Source organism: Pongo abelii, chromosome 4 (genome assembly GCF_028885655.2).
Source record: "Pongo abelii isolate AG06213 chromosome 4, NHGRI_mPonAbe1-v2.0_pri, whole genome shotgun sequence".
NCBI lineage: Eukaryota > Metazoa > Chordata > Mammalia > Primates > Hominidae > Pongo > Pongo abelii.
This window is the reverse complement of record NC_071989.2, coordinates 62,095,914-62,118,529: the sequence shown is the minus strand read 5'-3', so window position 1 is coordinate 62,118,529 and position 22,616 is coordinate 62,095,914. Positions and strand designations below refer to the sequence as shown.

General features: G+C 38.9%; 1 protein-coding gene across 1 annotated transcript in view; it reads right to left on the bottom strand.

Moving 5' to 3' along the window:
* Nucleotides 1-22,616, bottom strand: part of ITGA2 (integrin, alpha 2 (CD49B, alpha 2 subunit of VLA-2 receptor)) — a gene marked incomplete at its 5' end in the record, with an annotated part of 111,168 nt that overhangs the window by 52,749 nt on the left and 35,803 nt on the right. Inside the window, 1 exon segment of the mRNA NM_001133288.1 lies at nucleotides 14,351-14,471. Coding sequence (NP_001126760.1) covers nucleotides 14,351-14,471 — 121 coding nt within the window.

The following is a 22,616-nucleotide window of genomic DNA, read 5'->3' as shown; positions in this document are numbered from 1 at the left end:
GAAACTGCAGCAGGTTACTCAGCAGCATTCAATCAATACGGAAGCATATTTGCTTCCATTTTTTTTCATGTCAATATTGGGAAGGGTTAAAATATCAAAGAAACTAAAATTCTTTCATGAGCCTTCTGTATATATATTTTATAATTACCATTTAAACAACATATGCCCCATGTTGAGGTACGGTAGATACAAAAGGATTAAAGCAGACTGCTGTCTTCTAAATCTAGTAAAACTAGATATATGTGACAAGTAAAATAAAAATTCAAATGATCTGGAATATATGATCTAGTTTACCAGTAGAAAAAACATTAAAATGGTCCAAGGTTACAAAAATGGACACCAAAGGATGAAGGTTTTAACCTGAAGTATTAGCAGACAGAATAGCATGAACAATCAGGGAAAAAGGAAAATGCAGATTATTTTGAAAGTTAATAGTTCAGTAATAAGTTCTCTCCTCGTTCATCTTATAAAATTATTCTCAAACTAATATAGAGCATTCTAGCACACTTTAATTCAGTTAGCCTTAACGTTAGAGTTGAAAGATTTTTTCTTCTTATGAGCTAATAATTTACCATAATTTACCTTTTAAAATATTACCATAGCTAGGTTTACAATAATACCAGGCAGATAGGTTAAGGCTTTTGAAAAAGATAGAAATCTGAATGTCGGATGTTAGTAAGTCCCAATAGCCACTTTATTGAAGGGAGGGAACCAGTGCAGAATTGGAATGCGTGTTTGAGCATATCTGATGTCTTTCAAATTCATGATCGCTCAGAAGAAATTAGGAATCTTATAGAGTCGGTACCAAGAAAATTGTCTTCCAGAGCCTTGATTTTCTCCATCTGTACAGGTCTTCATTTCACAGTAGTATTACACAGCATTAACTCTGATTTTTGCATGCTGAACATATGTTAAAGTGTAAAAAGGAAAAAATCTGACTCTAACTTTCTTCCCTAACCCTGGCTTTTTCTATGCGTCTTCCTGAAATCACATTTCAGTCATATCGAATTTAGCTCCTCCTTCAAATCAGAGTCTCTGTTGCTTCTAAACCTTCATACATGCTGTTTCTTGCCTGGCAATGTCTACTCATTAGTTAGATCTCCTGTGTGACACCACTTCCTCTAGGAAGTCCCCCGGCTCTTTTAACTCTAGGTAACCCTAAGTACCTACATAGCCTCTGACCTTTCCACTTCCCATTTAAAAAAATCATATTGCCCCATAGCTTCCTTCCTACTGACTAAATCCCTCACTAGAGAGGAAAGGTACATGAGGGCTAGGAAATCTGTGCCTGTAGCAATCAATAACCACTTGTTGAACAAATGAGTTAAAAACAACAACAACAAACAAACAAGCAAATGAATGGATGATTCTATGCTATTATTTAAAAAAGAGTTTCCTGGTTAAGGAAAAGTTAAGTAGAAAATCCTTACTTTTTTTTTTTTTTTTTTTTGAGATGGAGTCTCACTCTGTTGCCTAGGCTAGAGTGCAGTGGCGCCTTCTTGGTTCACTGCAACCTCCGCCTCCCAGGTTTAAGCGACTCTCCTGCCTCGGCCTCCCAAGTAGCTAAGACTACAGGCCCGTGCCACCACACCTGGCTAATTTTTGTATTTTTAGTAGGGGGTTTTGCCATGTTTGCCAGGCTGGTCTCAAACTCCTAACCTCAGGTGATCCGCCTGCCTCCACCTCCCAAAGAAAATCCTTACTTCTATTCTTCTGGGGAGCATGTATTTTTGCTTGTTTGGTCCAAGTAAAAGTAAAAAAACCAAATCAACCAAGTTGAGAGGAAAGCATCATACATTCTGTTACCATTGTGTTATTGTGTCATCTGTTCCTGACTCAGCCTCTGCATATCTACTATGCACCAAACTGGCATTTTTTTTCCCAAACAAAAGCTTACTATGGAGTAAATGTAGAGAACAAAATAGCACCTTATAGCAAGGAACTATCATAGGAAGTGTGGCTCTGCCCCTTGGCATTCATTAATTAATTTCTATTAATTATAGTAAATTTTACAACATCTGGTACTATGTGTGAGGCTTTCCAAAGATTATCTAATTTCATCTGCAGAAGAAGCCAGAAATTATTATTATTATTTTTTTTTGAGATGGTCTCTTCTTTTGTCACTCAGGCTGGAGTGCAGTGGCATGATCTTGGCCCACTGCAACCTCCACTTCCTGGGTTCAAGTAATTCTCCTGCCTCAGCCTCCTGAATAGCTGGGATTATAGACATGTACCACTATGCCCAGCTATCTTTTGCACTTTTTTAGTAGAGATGGCATTTCATCATGTTGGCCAGGCTGGTCTGGAACTCCTGACTTCAAGTGATCTACCCTCCTCGGCCTCCTAAAACACTGGGATTACAGGTGTGAGCCACTGTGCCTGGCCACCGGGGATGATCTTATCCCCATTTTACACTTCATTTTACAGATGGAATCACTGAGACACAGATCGATGAGTGACTTGCTCATGTTCCCACGGCTAGTGAAAACCAAGTGCGGAAGCCCAGGTTCTTAACCCTTAGGCTAGTGTCCTTCCTCTTAGCTGCAGGAAGTCCTGGCAGAGGGCCCAGATTGGGAAAATGATCTTAGCAGATGAGGTGGGTTCTAGAACCAGCATGGATCAGAAACCAGACACAGAAAGTCAGGCAACACTTATGTGAAGGGGTGTGTGGCTGTGTGATATATGAAGGGGCTGCAGACTGGACACCAAGCACAGCTGTCCTGTGAGGGCACATCCATACTGTGGGGCCTAGGCTACACTGTTCTCAATGGCAGGTAGGAACAAGGTATGTTCAGACAATACCAAATACAAACTCAATGACAGGTAAGAACAGGGTATGTAGGTAAGAACAGGGTATGTTCAGAAAATACCAAATGCAAATATCAAATTCGGGTGATTCTATTATGCACACTTCCAACCATCCTCACCACAGCCCAAGAGAGGCTTGCTGAGAAACAACAGAGAAGTGTGTCTGATCTAAAATTTAACTGTTTTTTTGTTTTGTTTTGTTTTGTTTTGTTTTTATCAGAGCCTCTGGTAGCAAAGCCGAAACAACTAGCCATTTTCTCCCTGAGAAGACTATTTGGTTTTTTCTCTCAACTAAGCACTCCCTGGACACTCTCCCCATCACCTCCTACCACCTTTTCTAAAATTCAGGATTTGATAACCTTGCAGCGCAGGAGGGGTTGTAACATCATGACCACCTCTGTGAACACTGTAGCTCTTCTAAGTTAATCAGAAAGAAGAGAAAAGTAAGCATCTGTGCAGTTGTGTGGCACTTAACAAGAAGGATGTGGAAGCACTTGGAATTCCCTGAAAGATACATGCAAATACATCTCTGACAGTATTATGCTATCTTAAACTCTTAACACAAGGCAATAGAAAATAGTGGAAAACCAGACCATTTTGGTAACTCTTGAAGAACAAGGGTTTCCTCATCATATATGACTCATTTCCTAAATATTGTGAACCAAATTAGTAAGTAGGCTACAGGTCATGTTGGTGACTACAGAGAAGTCACTAACATTTGCTTACCTTCTTTATTAGAAACATTTCCAGCAGACTCTCCTCCTCATTCACACCCTAAGGCCCCAGTGAAATCCTAGTTCCTGACAACTCACCCTCATAAGAAGAGGCTATGACATCACCAATGGCTATTCCAAGAAAACTGTGACATTCTTAAATTAATCAGACAGGAAGATGAGGGAGGCTGTTATATTTGTCTATGAAATTTTACGTGAAGGAAGAGACACACCAGGAGAGACTGTTACCAAGGTGGGAAATTGGATATGTTGGTGAGTATACCTGTTGAAGTATGGCAAAACCTCTTTGAAGTAATGGATTTAATTTAATCCCAACCAGACAAAAGAGTTGCATGAACAGGCATGTGTGCTGATTCTCAAAACAAAACAAAATCCCAAGATATAAACTTTTCTTTTCCTCCAGTGAAACTGGGAATTCTTCCAAGAGTACTTTAAATAACACTTACTGTTCAATTATCTTGTGGGAAAATAGTGATTATGTAGACTTTCAAAACACAGCCAATTTGCCTACCTCCAGTGGAATTCAAAATACTTTGTTTAGTTAGCAAGCAGTATTTATAGTGGTGTAGGTAGGACAGTTTTAAACCCACAATCTAGGGGCTGTTATAAATATCTTCCTTTGGTCTGTGAGTCTATAAATTCTCCAAGTGTTTTCTTCAATACTAGAGATTTTACCAGAGATTACTGACAGAGATGTACTTAAGATAGTAGGGCAAAACATTTTGTTTTATTCAATTTTATAACAAATGTTTATTGGGCTCTTGGGGACTGAAATGGTACACAACCCCAGGGGACACCATTTCTTGAATGGTGTGTCCAGGCCTTGTGCAGTATACAATCTGTGAGTCTATACGTGGTGGCCAGACCTATTATATACCAGACCTCATTCTAGGTACTGAGGATATACTAGTGAATAAATCAGTAAAAAAGTTTCTAGCCTGAGGTGCTTACATTCTAGTGGGAGAAAATAGACAGTAAATGTAATAAGTAAGTAAAACATATAGTGGTAGTGATCAGTGCTTTGGGAGAAAAATAAGCAGGCTGGAGTTAGGAGTGTGGGGTGGAGAGCAGTATAATCTTTATTGGAATGGTCAGGGAAGGCCTCACTGAGAAGGTAATATTTAAGTAAAAACTTGAAGGAGGTTAAAGAGTAAACCTTAAGACCTTAGTGGCAGAATAGTCCAGGCTGCGGGAACAGCAAATGCAAAAGCCCTGTGTCTGGAACAGAATGAGTGAGGGGGATAGTGGAAGGAGATGGTAGTCCTACTGGTAATGATAGATCATGTAGTGACTTGTATGTAATGATTAATAGAAGGCCTCAGCTCTCCAACTGAGGGAAATGAGAATGCCATTGGAGGGTTTTAAGTACAGCATGATGTGATCTGACATACTGTAGAAGAATTTTGAAGGCCACACTGTTGGGAATGATTGTATTGAAGCACAGGTGAATCAGGTAAAGTACTTAGAAAGCAACTGCAATCATCCAGGCAACAGATGATGGAGTGCTCATACAGGGCTGGCAGAAGGGAAAGTGGTAAGAGGTGGTCTTGTTTTAGATAGAGTGTGATGGTAGGGGCCGCAGGACTTCTTGAGGAGTTGGTCTTTCAATGAATGAATGAATGAATGGATGGATGAATACGAGTCAAAGACAGCCTAAAGGTGTTTGGCTGAGAAACTAAAAGAAACCAGTCACTACCATCAGATTAAAGGGGATGCTGTCAGTAGAGCAAGATTTTGCGATGGGGGAGCTCAAGAGTTCACTGTGAGATATTTTAAGTTTGAGAGGTCTATGAGCCATCCAAGGCGATATTTTACTTTGGATTAGAAACTTATTGTATCTACATGCATGTAAAAATTTTCAAAGTCTATAGTATATAAATATAAATATTGTTTCTTATATTGTTTAGTTCCAGGCCACGGACAACACAAGGTGCTTGGTGAGCTCTAAATGGTACCTGCTTTCTGCTGGTAAACGTAAAATGAGTTTGTGATGGAAAGAATTCACCCGTGAAGGCTGCCCGTCTCTGGGAAGAAGGAAGACAGGTAAAAAGAGTCATTTCATTTTTTAGGTCTTATTTGGAAATACTGCTATTATAAATTTAATAGTTAAATTCTTTGGCATATATTGAAAGGCAATTTTAGTATTTAGGCCTCATTATGCTGTCTCAGACTTCTTAGGCTTCCACGTTGTTTCCTCAGTTAGCGGGATGGCTAGACCCTCAACGTCTTCCAGTTTCGCAATAAAGAGTCCACTGACTTCACTATTGCTAAAACATCTTAAGGTTACTGTTCTGTCTCATAAAAATTCCAGAAATTGGCTTTGGCACTAGAAGAAATATAATCAATAAAAACTAATTATGTTACTTCTTCTCATCCAACATGCAGTTTTCTTGAATTTAAAATCAAAAGCTAAAATATTAACCCTAAAGCCTTGTGATGATACAAATTCCTGTTCTTGGCTACTGGAGGGAGAGAGGGGGATAATTTTAAGACCACCACATTTTGCAAATCAAAGCTCATGAGCTAGTACCTTTCAACTAGGTGCTTTGGCAGATGGTTGTTTCATCAATGATAAAAACTGGAATAGCAATATTTGTAAACTGCTTTGTAGCTCATAAAGCATTTTTTATGTGCATTATCTCATTTGATCCTTATAAACACTCTGTGAGGTCAAGTGTATAACCATTTATGTTTTCATTTAAAGAAACTGACTTTAAGGGTCTAAGTGAAAGCAAAACCTATATATCTGCACCCCTGCCCTTTTGTTCAAAATCGCTGGTTCTTTTTACCATATTAAGTTCCCTTAGAACTCTTCTAGAGAAGCACTGTTTGCTTTCCCATCATATGGGGCATAGCAAGTTAATAAATAGTTTCCACTTGTGCCACTTAGCATTCCCCAGATACTTCTCTAGATGGAGTTAGATGGATGTAAATGTCTTAGACAACTAGATATTAGGAAAGTGTGTGTGTAAGTCCCAGTCACCTTTGTAAATGAACTTTATTCCAGAAACCGATATTCACACATTATCACAGAGGAAAGCTTAAAATTATAAGACTTGTTGGTGAGGCATGGAGGATTTTTATAGATCATTAAAGCACAGCAGACATTCTGGAGCAACATATCTGTCCCACGTGCGAGTCACAAACAATGGGTATGTATGTATTCATGTGTTTGTAGGTGCACACACAAACTTGTATCCAGAGTGAAGGAACGAAGAAGCAAATCAGGAGATATTTAAAGTTTCCTTCCTACTATAGATTTTTTTTTTTTTTTGAGATGGAGTCTCACTCTGTTGCCCCGGCTGGAGTGCAGTGACGTGATCTCGGCTCACTACAACTTCCGCCTCTCGGGGGGTTGTCATTGTTGATATGAGACATGCCACTTTGGATACCTGTATTAATAGTGTTAAGGATGGCTTAATTGTACAGCAATAGCATAATAACTATTTATAAAAATTTTAACAATAAGTATTTAAAGTTAAAATAAAAGCATAAGAATATATTACAGTTGGATTTCTAATGTCTTTACAGAATCAAACACTGAACTAAGTTATGAGTAAAAAATAAAATTGAATGGAAGAAGAAAAGGAATATTTATGTTATGAATTTAAAATAAAAGGAGGGCCAGGCTCGGTGGTTCACGCCTGTAATCCCAGCACTTTGGGAGGCTGAGATGGGATCACTTGAGGCCAGGAGTTCAAGACCAGCCTGGCCAACACGGTGAAACCTTGTGTCTACTAAAAATATAAAAAATTAGCTGGGCATGGTGGCGGGTGCCTGTAGTTTCAGCTACTTGGGAGGCTAAGGGAGAAGAATGGCATGAACCCAGGAGGTGGAGCTTACAGTGAGCCGAGATTGCCCTACTGCACTCCAGCCTGGGCAAAAGAGTGAGACTCCGTCTCAAACAAACAAACAAAAATTAGCCTAGTATGGTGGCACATGCCTATAATTCCAACTATTCAGGAGGCTGAGGCATGAGAATCACTTGAACCCAGGAGGCAGAGGTTGCAGTGAGCCAAAATTGAGCCACTGCATTCCAGCCTGGGTGACAGACTGAGATTCTGTCTCAAATAAATAAATAAATAAATAAATTCAATTAAATAAGATAAAAGCAAACTCTGTGAATAAATGAAGTTGGCATGTTAAATGGCACTGCCAGGACAACCTAATGGCAAAAGACTTTTATCTTTGAAAGAGATATAAAGGATGATAATTGACTAATATTTAAAAGGCTATATCATAAAAGACAAAGACATGATTATTTTGGAAAGAGGATTGGAATAGAATAGCATTCTTGGCCAAGAAGAAGAAGAAATGGACTGAAGCTAATCCAATATGCATGGAAGCTCATCCATGACAGATGAGAATTGGTTGAGGGGATAGGAAGAGGTAGGGAGGACCCAGTTTTTTTTTGAGATGGAATCTCCCACTGTTGCCCAGGCTAGACTGCAGTGGTATGATCTCAGCTCACTGCAACATCTGCCTCCCAGGTTCAAGTGATTCTCCTGCCTCAGCCTCCCAAGGAGCTGGGATTACAGGTGCCTGCCACTACGCCTTGCTAATTTTTTATGGTTTTGGTAGAGATGGGGTTTCACCATGTTGTCCAGGCTGGTCTCGAACTCCTGACCTCAAGTGATCCGCCTGCCTTGGCCTCCCAAAGTGTTGGAATTACAGGCATAAGCCACCAAGCCCAGCCCTGAAGTGCTTCACTTTTATTCTCACACAAGGTGCTCATAACATTCCAGTTTGATAGGGATGGCATACTTTCTGCTCCAGAGAAGTTGTGTGACTTTCCCAAAGTCACCCAGGGAGTGGTGGGGAAGCTGAGGGTAAAACCCTTGTGCTCCGGCTCCTAAGTATATTCATACAAGAAATTCCTGTCTATGATAAGATGAAAAGATGGATGGTAACTATCATCTTTGCCCAGGAAACACTTGATGGTAAAGATGTTACAGAATGATGCTATAAATTCTATAACAGAATTTTCCATTCAAGATTCTGAAAGTTTCTCTTAACTTCATAAAGTTTATGTTAAAATAAAATTTAAATATTATTTATAAATGCCAACTACATCCTGTCACTCTCCTTCTTGGATACTTACAAAAATATGTACATTTGGAACATTTTGTCTCATTTTTGCATTAGCTTCCCCTATCTTTATTAATTATCAGCTCTGTAATCTTAGGTTAATTACTTAACCTTTCTGAGTCACATTCCTCTCATTTGTAAAGGGGGTAATAATTTTGCAAAGCTCCTAGAGTAATTATGGGTATTACATGTTTGGCAAGGAAAGAGTACTCAATAAATACCAGGTGGTGTTATTATCAGAGTATCATGTGACATAATCTTTGATGTCTGTTTATAGAATTAAACATTTTTTTTTATTTAAAGTTCTCTTACAGGCACATCTGTGGATGACAATGTTATATTTATAATACACATAGAGCTTTATTAAATTTTTCTCAATTAAAAAGTTAAAACTATAAGCTCATATATAAGTGGATTTTTTTATTTTTATTTTTGGCTATGACGCATGTTATTTCTATTTCTCCTCTCTCTTTAAGGAAAAAGAATGCACTAGTCCTTGCTAGAATGATTTCTACAACTGGAAATACCCTAATTCCCAGTCAGTCCTCATCACACAAGTGATTGCAGTTCTCTCTGGTTTTTGAGTCACATAATGAGCTCAGATTGTTCTTGCAACAGGCCTTCAGATTAGACAAACAGAAAGAGTGCATATCACCACAAACTCCAGGAAATGATTTTAAACATATCTCAATCCTTTGTAGATTGTTTGTGATAAGAATTGCATCATCCACATTGGAACATCCTGTGTGTGAAGTGAGGGCTCTGAAGCGGGATGGCCCTCCGCCTACACCGAAAAGAGAACAGACCACAGCCTTACTTACAGCCAGAGGGCTGCCCAGGTACTCTGCTTGGGAGGTCAGCTTGCTTTAAAATTATCCTGCTCACTTGAGACTGTTAAAAAGGCTCCAGAATTATCAAAGCCATGTCACCACTGTTTCTAGAGTTGAAGTTCATAGTGCAACGAAAGTCTCATAAATGAAACTAGCAAAAGAGTTAAGATTATTTTGTTAAAATCTGGTAGATCCTGATGTAAATATGCCCATAAATTGTTAGAAAACATGGCACACATGACAGAGCTAAAATTGTACTTTAAAAATAACAGAGTGTGATTTAAAAATACTCAGACTAGAGCCTTCAGTGAGTTGTCTGAGGGAAAAGTGTGAAGTCAGGACTTAGATAGACAGATTATAAAGAAAGTCAAAGTAAGCAGAGGAAAAAGGTACCAAAATGACAGCTTCAGAATAAGCAGTAAGGGAATAAAGAAAACAAAGTTGTGTGTGTGTGCATGTATTATATGATAAATCCATGGAAAAAGAACTCACAATTTGCTAAAGGAATAATTCATGGTCCTACCACTTTCTGTGTCCAAAGCTAACTTGATTAGTATCAGAAGGAAAGTCAATGTTTAAACAGTCCTTCCCACATCTGCTACTTCCATAATGCCTATGCAACAGTCATAAATTAAGAGTAGAGAAGGGCACAGGGCCCACTGTCAAAACAAACATGCAATTCTGGGTTCCAAGTTTCATATAATTTTCCTTGAGCCTGAGAGTCGTGAAGACTGCTTGTCCTAACGTGGCCCACTCTAGCACTGTAATGGGATAACCCACTCACCTGGATCCTGGCCACAGCCCTGCCCTCTGTGGCAAGGTACTTTGGCAGGGCTGGGCAAATGACAGAGGTCATGACAAAACCTTGTCTCTCTAATGATCCAGGCCTTGGGAAAAGAAAATGAGCTCTTAATATTAAGTTATTATAGCTAGTGACAATAAAAGAAAACAAACACCATTAACTGCAAGGGGTTTACATTGAGTGATGTCTTCTATATTATTCAAAGTTGCCTATTCTGCATATAAATCTTCCTCACTGACTCTATTTTACACTCCTTGAGGCTAACAACTATGTTTTGCATTTTTTGCACCTTATGTAGTTTAGAAAATCATGCCCATGGTTTTGCCTCTCTTGTTTCTTTGCTTCATAAGACCAGATCAACGAAAGGACCCAGACAGACTTGCTTGGCCAACTTTTGTTCTCTGTCCTTCCTGCTCTGAATTCCATATGGTTTAGCCCTTCAGGTCAGACAGATGCTGTCTCTTCCTCTTGCATGGTGGGGTATGCTTGTATCATCTGGTGGTTAGGCCTTGAGCCTAATCTCAGTGCTACACCTTGCCAGAAAGCTCTATACTGGAGTTCAAAGCACTGGCCCAGCCAATAATAGAGTGGTGCCTTGCTTCCCAGACCTATTGTCCTGTGTTTATACATCATTCAGGGATGTCATGAGAAGGTCCAGGCAGGATTTATAAATGTCCAGTGTCCCTGGTCTTACCAGCACTAGGATCTCACTATAAACTGCAAATATACTTGTCTTTCAACAATGTCTTGGATACTTAGAGGTAATCCTGAATAGAGAAAGGAGATAGGGCTGCCGCTCATGTTCCCAGAACTCTGCCTGGTGGGATCCTCTCAACCCTGTGTCCCTTTTCATCTTGTTCAACTTCCAACCCGCAGCATGGCCAGTTGTTGAGCCCCTTACAATCCTTGAAAGGCTTATCACCTTCAATAATGTCTGTTACTGATGGTGGCTCTTTCTCTTAGATTTACTCTGTCCAGGAAAGCTTTGTTACTTAAAAGAATTGCTTCAAACTTGTCCTCAGCTCGGCCATGTCTATGAACTAGAACAGTGGAGTTCATCTGAAGCTCCCTTTCAGCTCATACATCTTAAGTCAGTCTACTATAGCTCACTTTGTATAGCACTTGGGATGAATCATTTAGAATTGGGACTTCCATTTAGTCATTTAACAAATAATTATTGATCCTTTACTCAATGCCAGATATCACTCTGGGTACTGAGAGTGCAGCAGTCAACAAAACAGTGTCCCTGAACTCAGAGACAGTGGCAGGAGACAGATAATGAGCATATAAACAAGTATAGATCATTTAAGATAGTACTAATCATCAGAAAATAAATCCACCTGTAAGGCTAGAGTGACTCAGAGAGCAGTCGAGCGCTATATAGATAGGGTTGCTCTGAAAGGTCTATCAGGAGGAAACATTTGAGCTGAGATTGAAAGATGAAAACCATTTGAGTGATGATCTTAGGGAAGACTCTTCCAGGCAGGAGAAAAGAATTTGCAAAAGCTTTGCAACAGGAATGAGCTAGGCATGTTCAAAGAACAGACAAAAGACTTAGTCCTTGAAGCATAGAAAGCAAAGGAAAAGGTGTAAAAGATGATAATAGGAGAGACAGGCTGACACCCAATCGCAGAGCATCCTTTAAGGAATTTTAGTCTAGGGAGTGAGCTGTGGTTTTTGTTTGTTTTTTGGGATGGAGTCTCACTCTGTCGCCCAGGCTAGAGTGCAGTGGCTTGATCTTGGCTCACTGCAACCTCCACCTCCCAGGTTCAAGCGATTCTCCTGCCTCAGACTCTGGAGTAGCTGGGATTACAGGCGCCTGCCACCACACCTGGCTGATTTTTGTATTTTTAGTAGAGATGGGGTTTCGCCATGTTGACCAGGCTGGTCTTGAAATCCTGGCCTCAAGTGATCCACCCGCCTTGGCCTCCCAAAGTGCTGGAATTACAGGTGTGAGCCACTGTTCCTGGCCGAGCCATGTTTTTAGCAAAGAGAGCAGAATAAAGCTGGCAGGAAGAGAAGCTGAAGGCAGGTGGAGAAGTTGCTGCAGCAGTGCCTGTGAGAGCTGGTGCTGGCTTCCATCAGGGTGGCAGCAGGAGAGACAGTGAGGAACGGCCAGGTATAATTGGTATTTTGGTGACAGGATTAACAGGACTGGCTCATGGATAAGATACAGGGGAGGAGAAAGAAGACAAGTCAAAGATTTTTGGCCTCATTAGCTTGTGCAGAAAACCAGATACTTGTGTTCTCCCAGTTAAGTCTGGTATGTCTACTGGGCATTAAAGTGGAGATGTTGAATGAATTGTTTAATATAGCAGTCTGAGGGAAAAAACTAGGGCTGAATATTTAAAACTGTGGGTCATTAGCTACTTCATCTGCTAGATTCCAAGGTCAAAATATACTGACCATATCGTCTTTCTAGCCTCCTCACCACTTTATGATTATCAAAGCATCGTTTGATAATTGTTAGACATGCAACTCTCTCTCGTATCCCAAATGGTTACAATAATTGCTAATCTTTGGTTTCCAACCAGATGTTCTTATCCTTCCAGACAATTGACAAACTGTCTCTACATGCATTGTTTTCTAAGTCTCCTCACATTAGTTAATACTCATCTCCAGCCTCTTCATTCCCACTGCTTAAAACCCAGCTCACGATTTACATCCTCCAAGATGCCTCCTGAGGAATGCTGCCCTCTCAGGGGATGATTTCATTTTGTTTCCTCATCAAATAGACAGGCATGCCCCAACATGTGATCCTGAACCTTTCTTTGAATTCGATTGTTTAGAGTATCAAATGGAAATTCACACAGAAAAAAAAGGCTTATAAATTACAGTTACGGTTTTTTACCTTTTTTTTTTTTTTTTTTTTTTTGAGACAGGATCTTACTCAGTCACTCAGGCTGGAGTGCAGCAGTGCCAACATAGGTCACTGCAGCCTCAAACTCCTGGGCTCAAGCCAACCTCCCACCTCGGCTTCCTGAGTAGCTGGGACTGCAGGCATGCACCCCCATACCCAGCATATTTTTAGGTTTTTAATAGAGATGAGGTCTCACTGTGTTGCCCAGGTGGTCTCTAACTCCTAGGCTCAAGTGATCCTCCCACCTCAGCCTCCCAAAGTGCTGGGATTACAAGCGTGAGCCACTGCACTTGGCCATACATTACAGTTCTTATTTGATAAGCCAACAACAGCCCATTTAATCACTGAAAAGAGCTCTAGAGAGTGGAGATTCAGAATCTGACGTTCCAGGGTGAGTGGGGATGGTCTGGAGCCTCCTGCTGCAACAAGGAGATAAGGTCCCCATGGCAGGACCCATGTCCACAAGTGGGCATTAACTCTGGCAGAATAGGAGCTACAGCTCTTCTCCCCAAATACAACTTTCAAATTACCTCATTTCTCTGGGTTCACTTGCATTACTATTATGGGAACTAGATTTCCATCTCCATTGAGGTGGTTGTTTTTCACCTGGGTAGAATAACCATGGTTTGAAAATGTAACCACCACATAGCATGAAAAAACTGGGGGCACTTTGGGGCAAAAATAAAAGGTGTTAATATGCTAGAGAAAGCCACCTTTGTACATTTCGCATTGATGTTTGTGAGGACCCTTCACCACATGGAGGGGAGAAGGTTAATTTAGAATGAAGCAAGTAGACAAAACCTTGCTAAAGAAAAAAATGTAGGGAACAATTCCACCATTTAGAAATGGCCCAGAGACAGCATTAATAACTAGGTGATGATTTACAAAGTTCAATGAATAGCAGTTTACACGATAAGAAATGAAGACAAATCTATCATTCTATCTATCAATCTACCTACCTATGTATTAATGGTCAAAACTGGTATTATAAATTTGCTTTTGAATATTTAGAGAAAATTTTCTATCCAGATTTTTTAAAATGAACCATTATACCATCCCATTAATGATCAGTCTGCAGTTGTCGACTCTCAAAGATTGTTCATTTAAGGATATTTGGGGGCCACCCATCTATAGTACAGTCAGGCACCAATTTGAAAAAGCAATTGAAGTCAAATATGAAATTTATTTTGTATTTTTATTGAAATCATAAAGAAGAGAATATTCTTACCAGTTGCCTTTTGGATTTATAAACTGCTGCACTGCATAGCCAAACTGTTCACTTGAAGGACCGGAAAATATTTTTGCTTCTGGGAGACCAACATTGTATGCCAAACAACAATTTAAAATGCCTATTAAGAAAAATATGAAACAGCACATATTTACAATTCATGAATATAAGTGTGTCATATAATTCTCAAAGGCCATTTTTAAGAAAACTTGCTTGACCTAATAATTATTACTTATTAACTTTTACCCAGAAAAAATAACTACCGCTTTTTAAGTACTTATTTGGAGGCCTGGCACCAAGCTAAACACTATATATGCATAATTCATTATCTTATTAATCTTCATGGCAACCCTAGAAGACAGCTACTAATATTATCTTTGTTTTGCAGAGAATTTTGAGGTTCCAGGGGACAAGTATATCTCACAGCTGGAAAGAGGTAAGGATGAAGGCAAAATTTGAACACAAGACTTAAAACCACTAAATTGCCTCTAAGTATTCTTAAGTAATTTGAGTTATATTTGTCTTTCCCAAAACAACAAGACTCTAAGCCACCCAAGGGCAAGGGCTGAAGGGTATCATCTATTTATTCTGAATCACCTTGAACATCTTGACATGGACTCTATATGAAACATCCGTTGAAAAAGCATTGATGACTACATCAAAGGAGATAGAAAATCACAGCTCCTTGAAAATTGTTTTCATTTTCTTTCAGAAGGGATCATTATCATTTTTGAGGATGAAAATGTAGGGATTGGTGTCTTATCTTTTTTATTCCAGTGGGAACTGTCAAAAGTGGTTTTGTTTTTGATGCTTCTTTCTGAATGATTGAGAAATGCTAACCATTTCAAAAAACAGAACAAAGACCAAGGCAGATAAAGCCTTGATAGATTTTATTTTATTTTGTAATTCTTATTTCTGATGGAAAGGGAATGAAGGAAAGGAATAAGGCAAATCATGTTTCTCTGTCTGACACTGACAACATTAATGCTGCCAGTTCTTCATCCTACAGAAAGAAGGTTGTGTGGATATTAATGCTCTCTCTGGAGACGGGAATATGCCTTATGTTGCTTAAGATCAATATTTACCTTTGCAGACACTGAAGACAGAATGGACTCTTTAAAATTGACATCAAAGTTCCATTAACACGTGCTTTCATAAAGAAATGTCCTACTTTCTAGGAAGCATTGCAAGTGCACGGTATTTCATATGTCTATTGTTTTAGGCACTGAAAGGCCGGAAGAAAAAGGCTTGCTCTTCCATTGTGCCTCTGCATTTCTGGGAGCAGATTCTGTAGAGTGCTCCAAAAGGATAATGAAGTCAATGATGAAGCAACGGGAACTTTAAGTAGTTAACGTCCCTCTCTAAGTGCCAAAATCACTCTATCAGGGATTTGTCCACACAAGGAATTCGGCTTTTTATTTCTTACAAATAATGGGCTGCCATGAAGAGAAATACAAATACTCATTCTGAAATACTCTGTAGCAAAATCTACAAAGCTTAACATCTGCAAATTTTCTCCTTAACATCTATTTTTCATATGAAACATTGCTCCTTTTTATTTTTGAATAATAAAAAAATGCAGAAGAAAATAACAGCAAATTAAGCAGAGAACCAGAATTGGCATGCAAAATACTGGTGTTCTCAACCAAAATTTATCTTCACCCCATTGTGGAGAGCTCAATAAATGCTATTTGAATATGTTATCAATCATCTAACACATTAGCGTGGAGAGATGATGCCAAACTGCTTTCACCTTTAAAATACCTAATTCTGGAAAGGACACATGTGACTGTACATACAACGACCTCTTTTTCCCCCATTAATTACACCTGGGCAGATCATTTAATGGCAGGAAATTATGAAGGAGTTCATTTTATCATTTAGCACTTCAATTATACAGCAGTTCACATATATAGGCATATATGTGTTACTATATATGCATAGATATATATTATTAACTTATGTCTTGCCATTGAACTGAGAATAAAATCCAATTTCCTCACTGTAGATTCAAAGGTCCTTCATGATTGAGCCCTGGTGTATCTTTCTGACTTCACTTCCCACCACTCTCGTCCTCCCTCCCTGTGTTCCAGCCACACTCACTTTCCTTCTGTTTTTTGAACACATGCAGCTCATTCTGCTTATGCGCTTTGCAGCTGCCTGTTCCACTGCCTATAACATCCTCACCCAATACGGCATGTAGGACTTTGCTCAAATAGGTCTCTGCTCTCCCTTGCCCCTCTGTGTAGCAGCAGCACCCTTCTTCATCACTGTATCACTACTAGAGCAATTATCCAAAATTATCTTATATAGCCATATTATTTTGTCTGTGCCTACTAAAATGTAAGCACCTTGAGAAGTCAAACCTTGTTTCTTTTATTCACTCTTACTTTCTCAGCACCTAGGATAATTTTTTTAATAAAATGCATTTTAATTACTATATGTTCTTCAATAATGATTTGGAATATAGAGAAAACTCGAGGGAAAAATCATTCATAATCTTTTCATTCTACTGTAAGTTAATTCAGATGTATTTCCTTCCAGTATTTTTCCTCTATTTAAATTATAATGTTTATTCCAACTCGCATCCTACTGTTTCTTAATGCTTATGTCTGCCTATGTCAGAATCATCCTGACTCATTTGAGTGCCACAACAATCCTGTGAAATAGCAAAACCAAGCTATTATTAACAAATTACAAATAAGGAAACTGAAACTCATGAAGGCTAAATGTCTTTCTTGCGCAATGTCACCCACTCTGAGTCTAGATTTGGCTCATCTCTCAACTTTATTGTCCAGAATTTCTATTCATAAATGATCTGCTCATTTTTCCTCACAAAGCATGACCTTCTTTATCACCATCCCTTCATTCCATTGATACTAAATCTCTTTTCAGCTACTTAAATCTTTCCCTTTATATCCTGTCTCTTTTGATAAATCTAGACAATCTCAATTCTCTATACTTTTTCTCTTAATATGTATTTACAATTCAAATCTTTGTCATCATTTCACACTTGGCATATGATATCTAAATAGCTCATAAAAATTTAATGGAAGTATTCTGTCTAATTCAACATCTATTTCTTCTTTGCAATCCCAGTGCCTATATCTTCTGATGTCTGTCCTCATAGCTCAACTGAATCATATGGATAATAAGAACCATATTTGGTTCACCTTGTTTCCTTCCTCCAAACCATGCCCATGTGTCTATACATACTTAAAAAATGGATCATTCAACATATGTTTATACAGCTCCTTTGTACCAGGTGTTTTTTAAGGTCCTGAGGATACTGCAAATAAATAAAACTAACTCTCCCTGCTCTCTTTGCGTTTCCATTATGGTAATTTTACTAAAAAAATGGCATCAAAATGTGTAAGTGTTAAAATAAAGATTGGTAAGAAGAACCTTAAGCTCAGTATTGAGAAGAGGGTAAATCTAAGTTCAAAGGTTTCACAGAGGAGATGGCAATCAATCTGGATCTTGGAGGACAGGTTGGAATTCACTACATAAAGAGGAAGGCAAAGTTCATCCCAGGCAGCGGGAACATCATGTTAAACGTAGGCATAGGGTGTGAAAGAGAAGAGTACGGCAATGGCGAAAAGTCTGGCACAGAAAGTCATAGGTTGCTTCATTAATCTATACATTTCCAGTTCTCTATTAGATGCAGTGAGTCTTAACTGACTTGGGCTTTGCCAGGAGCCTATTATTACCCAGAATATAAATCTTCCTTCTTTGTCCTCATGTGAATGCCTGGAAATGCAATAATAGCATAGCAAACTCAACATATTTAACAAAGGTGACCTTGTCATACATGTGTTGACAGTAACCAGGCCAAAGTATTCCAGTAAATCTCACCAAAGCTTACACCAAATACATTTTAATCTCATGCAGGGCTAACTAGTTTCCTCTATTTTCACAATAAAAAGGGGATAGTGTTTCATCCTAGATTATTACAGGCTGGTTGCCATTTTAATATGCATAAGTAAACCAGATAGTCAAGCATAAGTTAACTAATGTAGATTTCTTATTTTTCTTAGAGTCTGAGGCAGGAGGATAGCTTGAATCCAGGAGTGCAAGACTGTCCTTGGCAGCACAATGAGACCTCATCTCTACAAAAAAATAGACAATTAGGTGGGCACAGTGGTGCATGCCTGTAGTTCCAGCTACTTGGGAGGCTGAGATGAGAGTATTGCTTGAGTTCAGGAGGTCGAGGCTGCAGTGAGTCGTGATGGCACCACTGCACTGCAGACTGGGTGACAGAGACTCTGTCTTTAAATCAAACAAACAAAAATTTACGGGATCTCCTTTCCTGAGGATTCCTGACCATCTCTGAAATAATTTTTTTGGAAACAATAATTTAAGAATTAATTTTAGTAAATATGAAATTTATTCTCCTACTTTCTTCTGGAGCGTAATTTTAAGTTATAATTCAAAAGAGAAACATATGATTGGGGATTTGATATAGTTAACCTACTTTTGTTCTAAAAATGTAGCAAAGCCTGAGCATGGCAGCTCACACGTGTAATCTCAATGGCCGACTGAGACAGGAGGATCATTTGAGCCCAGGAGTTCAAGGCTGCAGTGAACTGTGATTGTGCCACTGTACTTCAGCCTGGGCAACAAAGTAAGACCCTGTCTCCAAAAAAAAAATGCGGTGAAACTCAGAAAGGAAAGTCTTTTAACAACAAGAGCGTAAATAATGTATAAAACAAAACATGTCATTTTATATTCAACCACAAAAATTTGGCAAGGGAAGTTTATTGATGTCTATGATATCAGTGTCAGAACTAAAGGATGCATTTTGTAGTAAAGGGTGGCAAAAAAAGGGTCTAACTTTTGTGGTCAATGCAAATTTGAGCATATCTATATATACTGAAGGGCCAGGGGCAGGGATGGGTTTTTCATAGAAGGGACTCATTTGCAAAAGGTGCCCAGGGACATACATAGGAAGAAATTCAGGTTAAGCGAAGAGAGCAAAGGCCAAAAGCAAGAGGTGGACTTGGGAATAGAGGTGTGGTTTTGACATAGCCTCTCAGATTGCAATTTGGCCCATTCCCGAAGATGCATACTGCACTTCTAGGGGGAACAGTGTCTCCATTAAATATTGAAAAAAAAAACATAAGAACTGTAAGGCCTATCTCTAACTGTGAGCACAGAGTGTCATTACTTTAAGAAGGTGGAGCACATTTCTCCCATACCTGAAGGACTGGTCCTCAGTAGCTGCAGAAGGATTGACAGGGAAGAGGGCAGAGGATAGTGAGCAACTAGAGCATGCCGAGGGCAGGGGCCGTGGTGCAATAGTGACCAGGACACAGGGGACACAATTAGGGGCAGCAAAGGTTTCCAGGAGAACCACGCTCTAGAGTCTGGGAGAATGTTATCTACTCCGGAAGAATGAGAAAACAGTGTTCAGGCACTTAGGCTCTCCGTGTGTGTAAGTAGGTGGCTGGGCCACAGAAGTTCTATTTTGCTAATAAAAATTTTGTATTTTATGTCATCTCTCAGTCTTAGGTGGCCTAAGAAAACACACTTTATACATATTAAATAGCTTTAATAATTTCTAGCAATCTAAAAAAATTAGTTCTTAATAACCACCATTAAAATTATCTGAATGTCCAAGATTAGGGATGTGAATATGCAAATGGTAGCATATAAACTAGATGGAGTTTTATCCTGCCATTAAAAAAACAGCAATTGTGAAGAGGATGAAAGTGCTTAATGAAAATAAAATACAAAAATAATATTCAGAATAGAAGAAAAAGGTAAAATATATGTGAATAGTAACACAACAAACAGTACAATTATGAGTGTAATGTAGCTGCTTTTAAATTTTCCTTTAGTGTGTAAGAATCAGGATAAAAAGGCCAGCACGGTGGCTCATGCCTATAATCCCACCACTTTGGGAGGCCAAGGTGGGTGGATCACCTGAGGTCAGAAGTTCGAGACCAGCCTGGCCAACATAGTGAAACCCCATTTCTACTAAAAATACAAAAAAATAAATAAATTAGCCAGACATGGTGGCACATACCTGTAGTCCCAGCTACTCGGGAGGCTGAAGCAGGTTAATCACTTGAGCCCGGAAGGCGGAGGTTGCAGTGAGCCAAGATCAAGCCACTGCACTCCAGCCTGGGTGACAGAGTGAAACTCTACCTCACCAAAAAAAATAATAATAATAATAAAATAAAATAAAAATAAGAATCAGGATAAAATAAGGAAGAAAGAAAATTGCTTCTCCTACCCTGCACTAGAAGGACTATAAGCATGAGCTATTTTATTTCAACCTCATTTGCAGTGTGTAATCTTATTGTCACATGCACAAATATATAATTTATAATATATAAAGGAAACTCTGGCCCATTGGGTTGCATTTGACTATTACTTTCATTTGCTAGGCATGTCCTAAGAATGAGATCCTTACATTTATGCCTATAGACTTAAAAGTGCAATGGTTATAAATGTCTTTCATCTCAGTAACTCAAATGGTCACATAATAACACTTCAATTCCATGGAACTCTATGTTTGTAATGTCTTGTATAAACTTGTTCATATCTGTATGATAACTTGTGATATTTTCTCCATGATTCTATGGTTTTTCTCTATTCAAAACTGTCCATAATACAAAACTAATGAATTTATACACACAGTTAATAAACAGATTTTATTTTCCTATTTATTTTTTGTTCACTCAATAAACTTACTGAGTATTTATGATGTGGTAAACATTGTTCTTAGTGCAGGAATGAGAATTACATTAATCCTCTCTTATCCTCAGGGAATGTGTTCTAAGATCCTCCCATCCCTCCAGTAGATGCCTAAAACAATAGGTAATACCAAACCCTATACGGTATATACTGTTTTTTCTATATATACATACCTATAATAACATCTAACTTATAAAATTAGACACAATAAGAGATTAAAAACAATAACTAATAATAAAATAGAACAATTATAATAATATGCCAGCATTACTACTCTTGCACTTTGGGGCCATTATGAAGTAAAATAAGGATGACTTGGCCAGGCATGGTGGCTCACGCCTGTAATCCCCGTACTTTGGGAGGCCGAGGCAGACAGATCACCTGAGGTAAGGAGTTCAAGACCAGCCTGGCCAACAGGGGGAAACCACATCTCTACTAAAAATACAAAAAATAGCTGGGCATGGTGGCACATGCCTGTACTCCCAGCTACATGGCAGGGTGAGGCAGGAGAATTACTTGAACCCAGGAGGTGGAAGTTGGAGTGAGCCGAGATCATGCCACTGCACTCCAGCCTGGACCACAGAGCAAGATTCCATCTCTAAATAAATAAATAAGGGTGACTCAGACACAAGCCCTGCAATACAATGACTGTTGATCTGATAACCAAGATGGCTCCTACATGACTAATGAGCAGGGGCCTCAGACAGCATGCTGGACAAAGGGACAATTCACAACCTGGGCAGGATGGAGTGAGATTTTGTCACACTACTCAGAACGATGCACAATTTAAAACTTATGACTTGTTTACTTTTGAAATTTTCCATTTAATATTTTTAGGTCACAGGTAACTGTGGGTAACTAATTTATATATTTTGCTCAAGATAAAAAATTAATGAGTTTGCTTATTATATATGAATTACTTCTTTTATCCTTTGTGGTTCAATAAATCATTGAATCATTTTTAAATGATTCAACTTATTTTAAAATTATTTTTTAAAGTATCCTTTATTTTCATTTAAAAAATAAAATGTTTTATTTATTTATTTGACGTTTATTTATTTATTTATTTATTTTGAGACTGCAGTCTCGCTCTGTTACCCAGGCTGGAGTGCAATGGCATGATCTCCGCTCACTGCAACCTCTGCCTCCCGGGTTCAAGCAATTCTCATATCTCAGCCTCCTGAGATATGAGTAGCTGGGATTACAGGCGTGTACCACCACGCCCTGCTAATTTTTGTATTTTTAGTAGAGACAGGGTTTCATCATACTGGTCAAGCTGGTCTCGAATTCCTGACCTCAGGAGACCCACGTGCCTCGGCCTCCCAAAGTGCTGGAATTTACAGGCGTGAGCCACTGTGCCCAGCCTAAAAAACAAAATGTTTTAAAGAGTATTTCACTAATTTTAGACATGACCTCTTCAAGAATAAATGCAATTTCTACAAATATTTTATATGCTTTCTATAATCCTCTTTGTGTTACTCAAAAACTATACCAAGATGGGAGCCAAGATGGCTGGCTAGAGGCAGCCGGGAGAAACCTCTCCGACCGAGAAACCAGGACATTG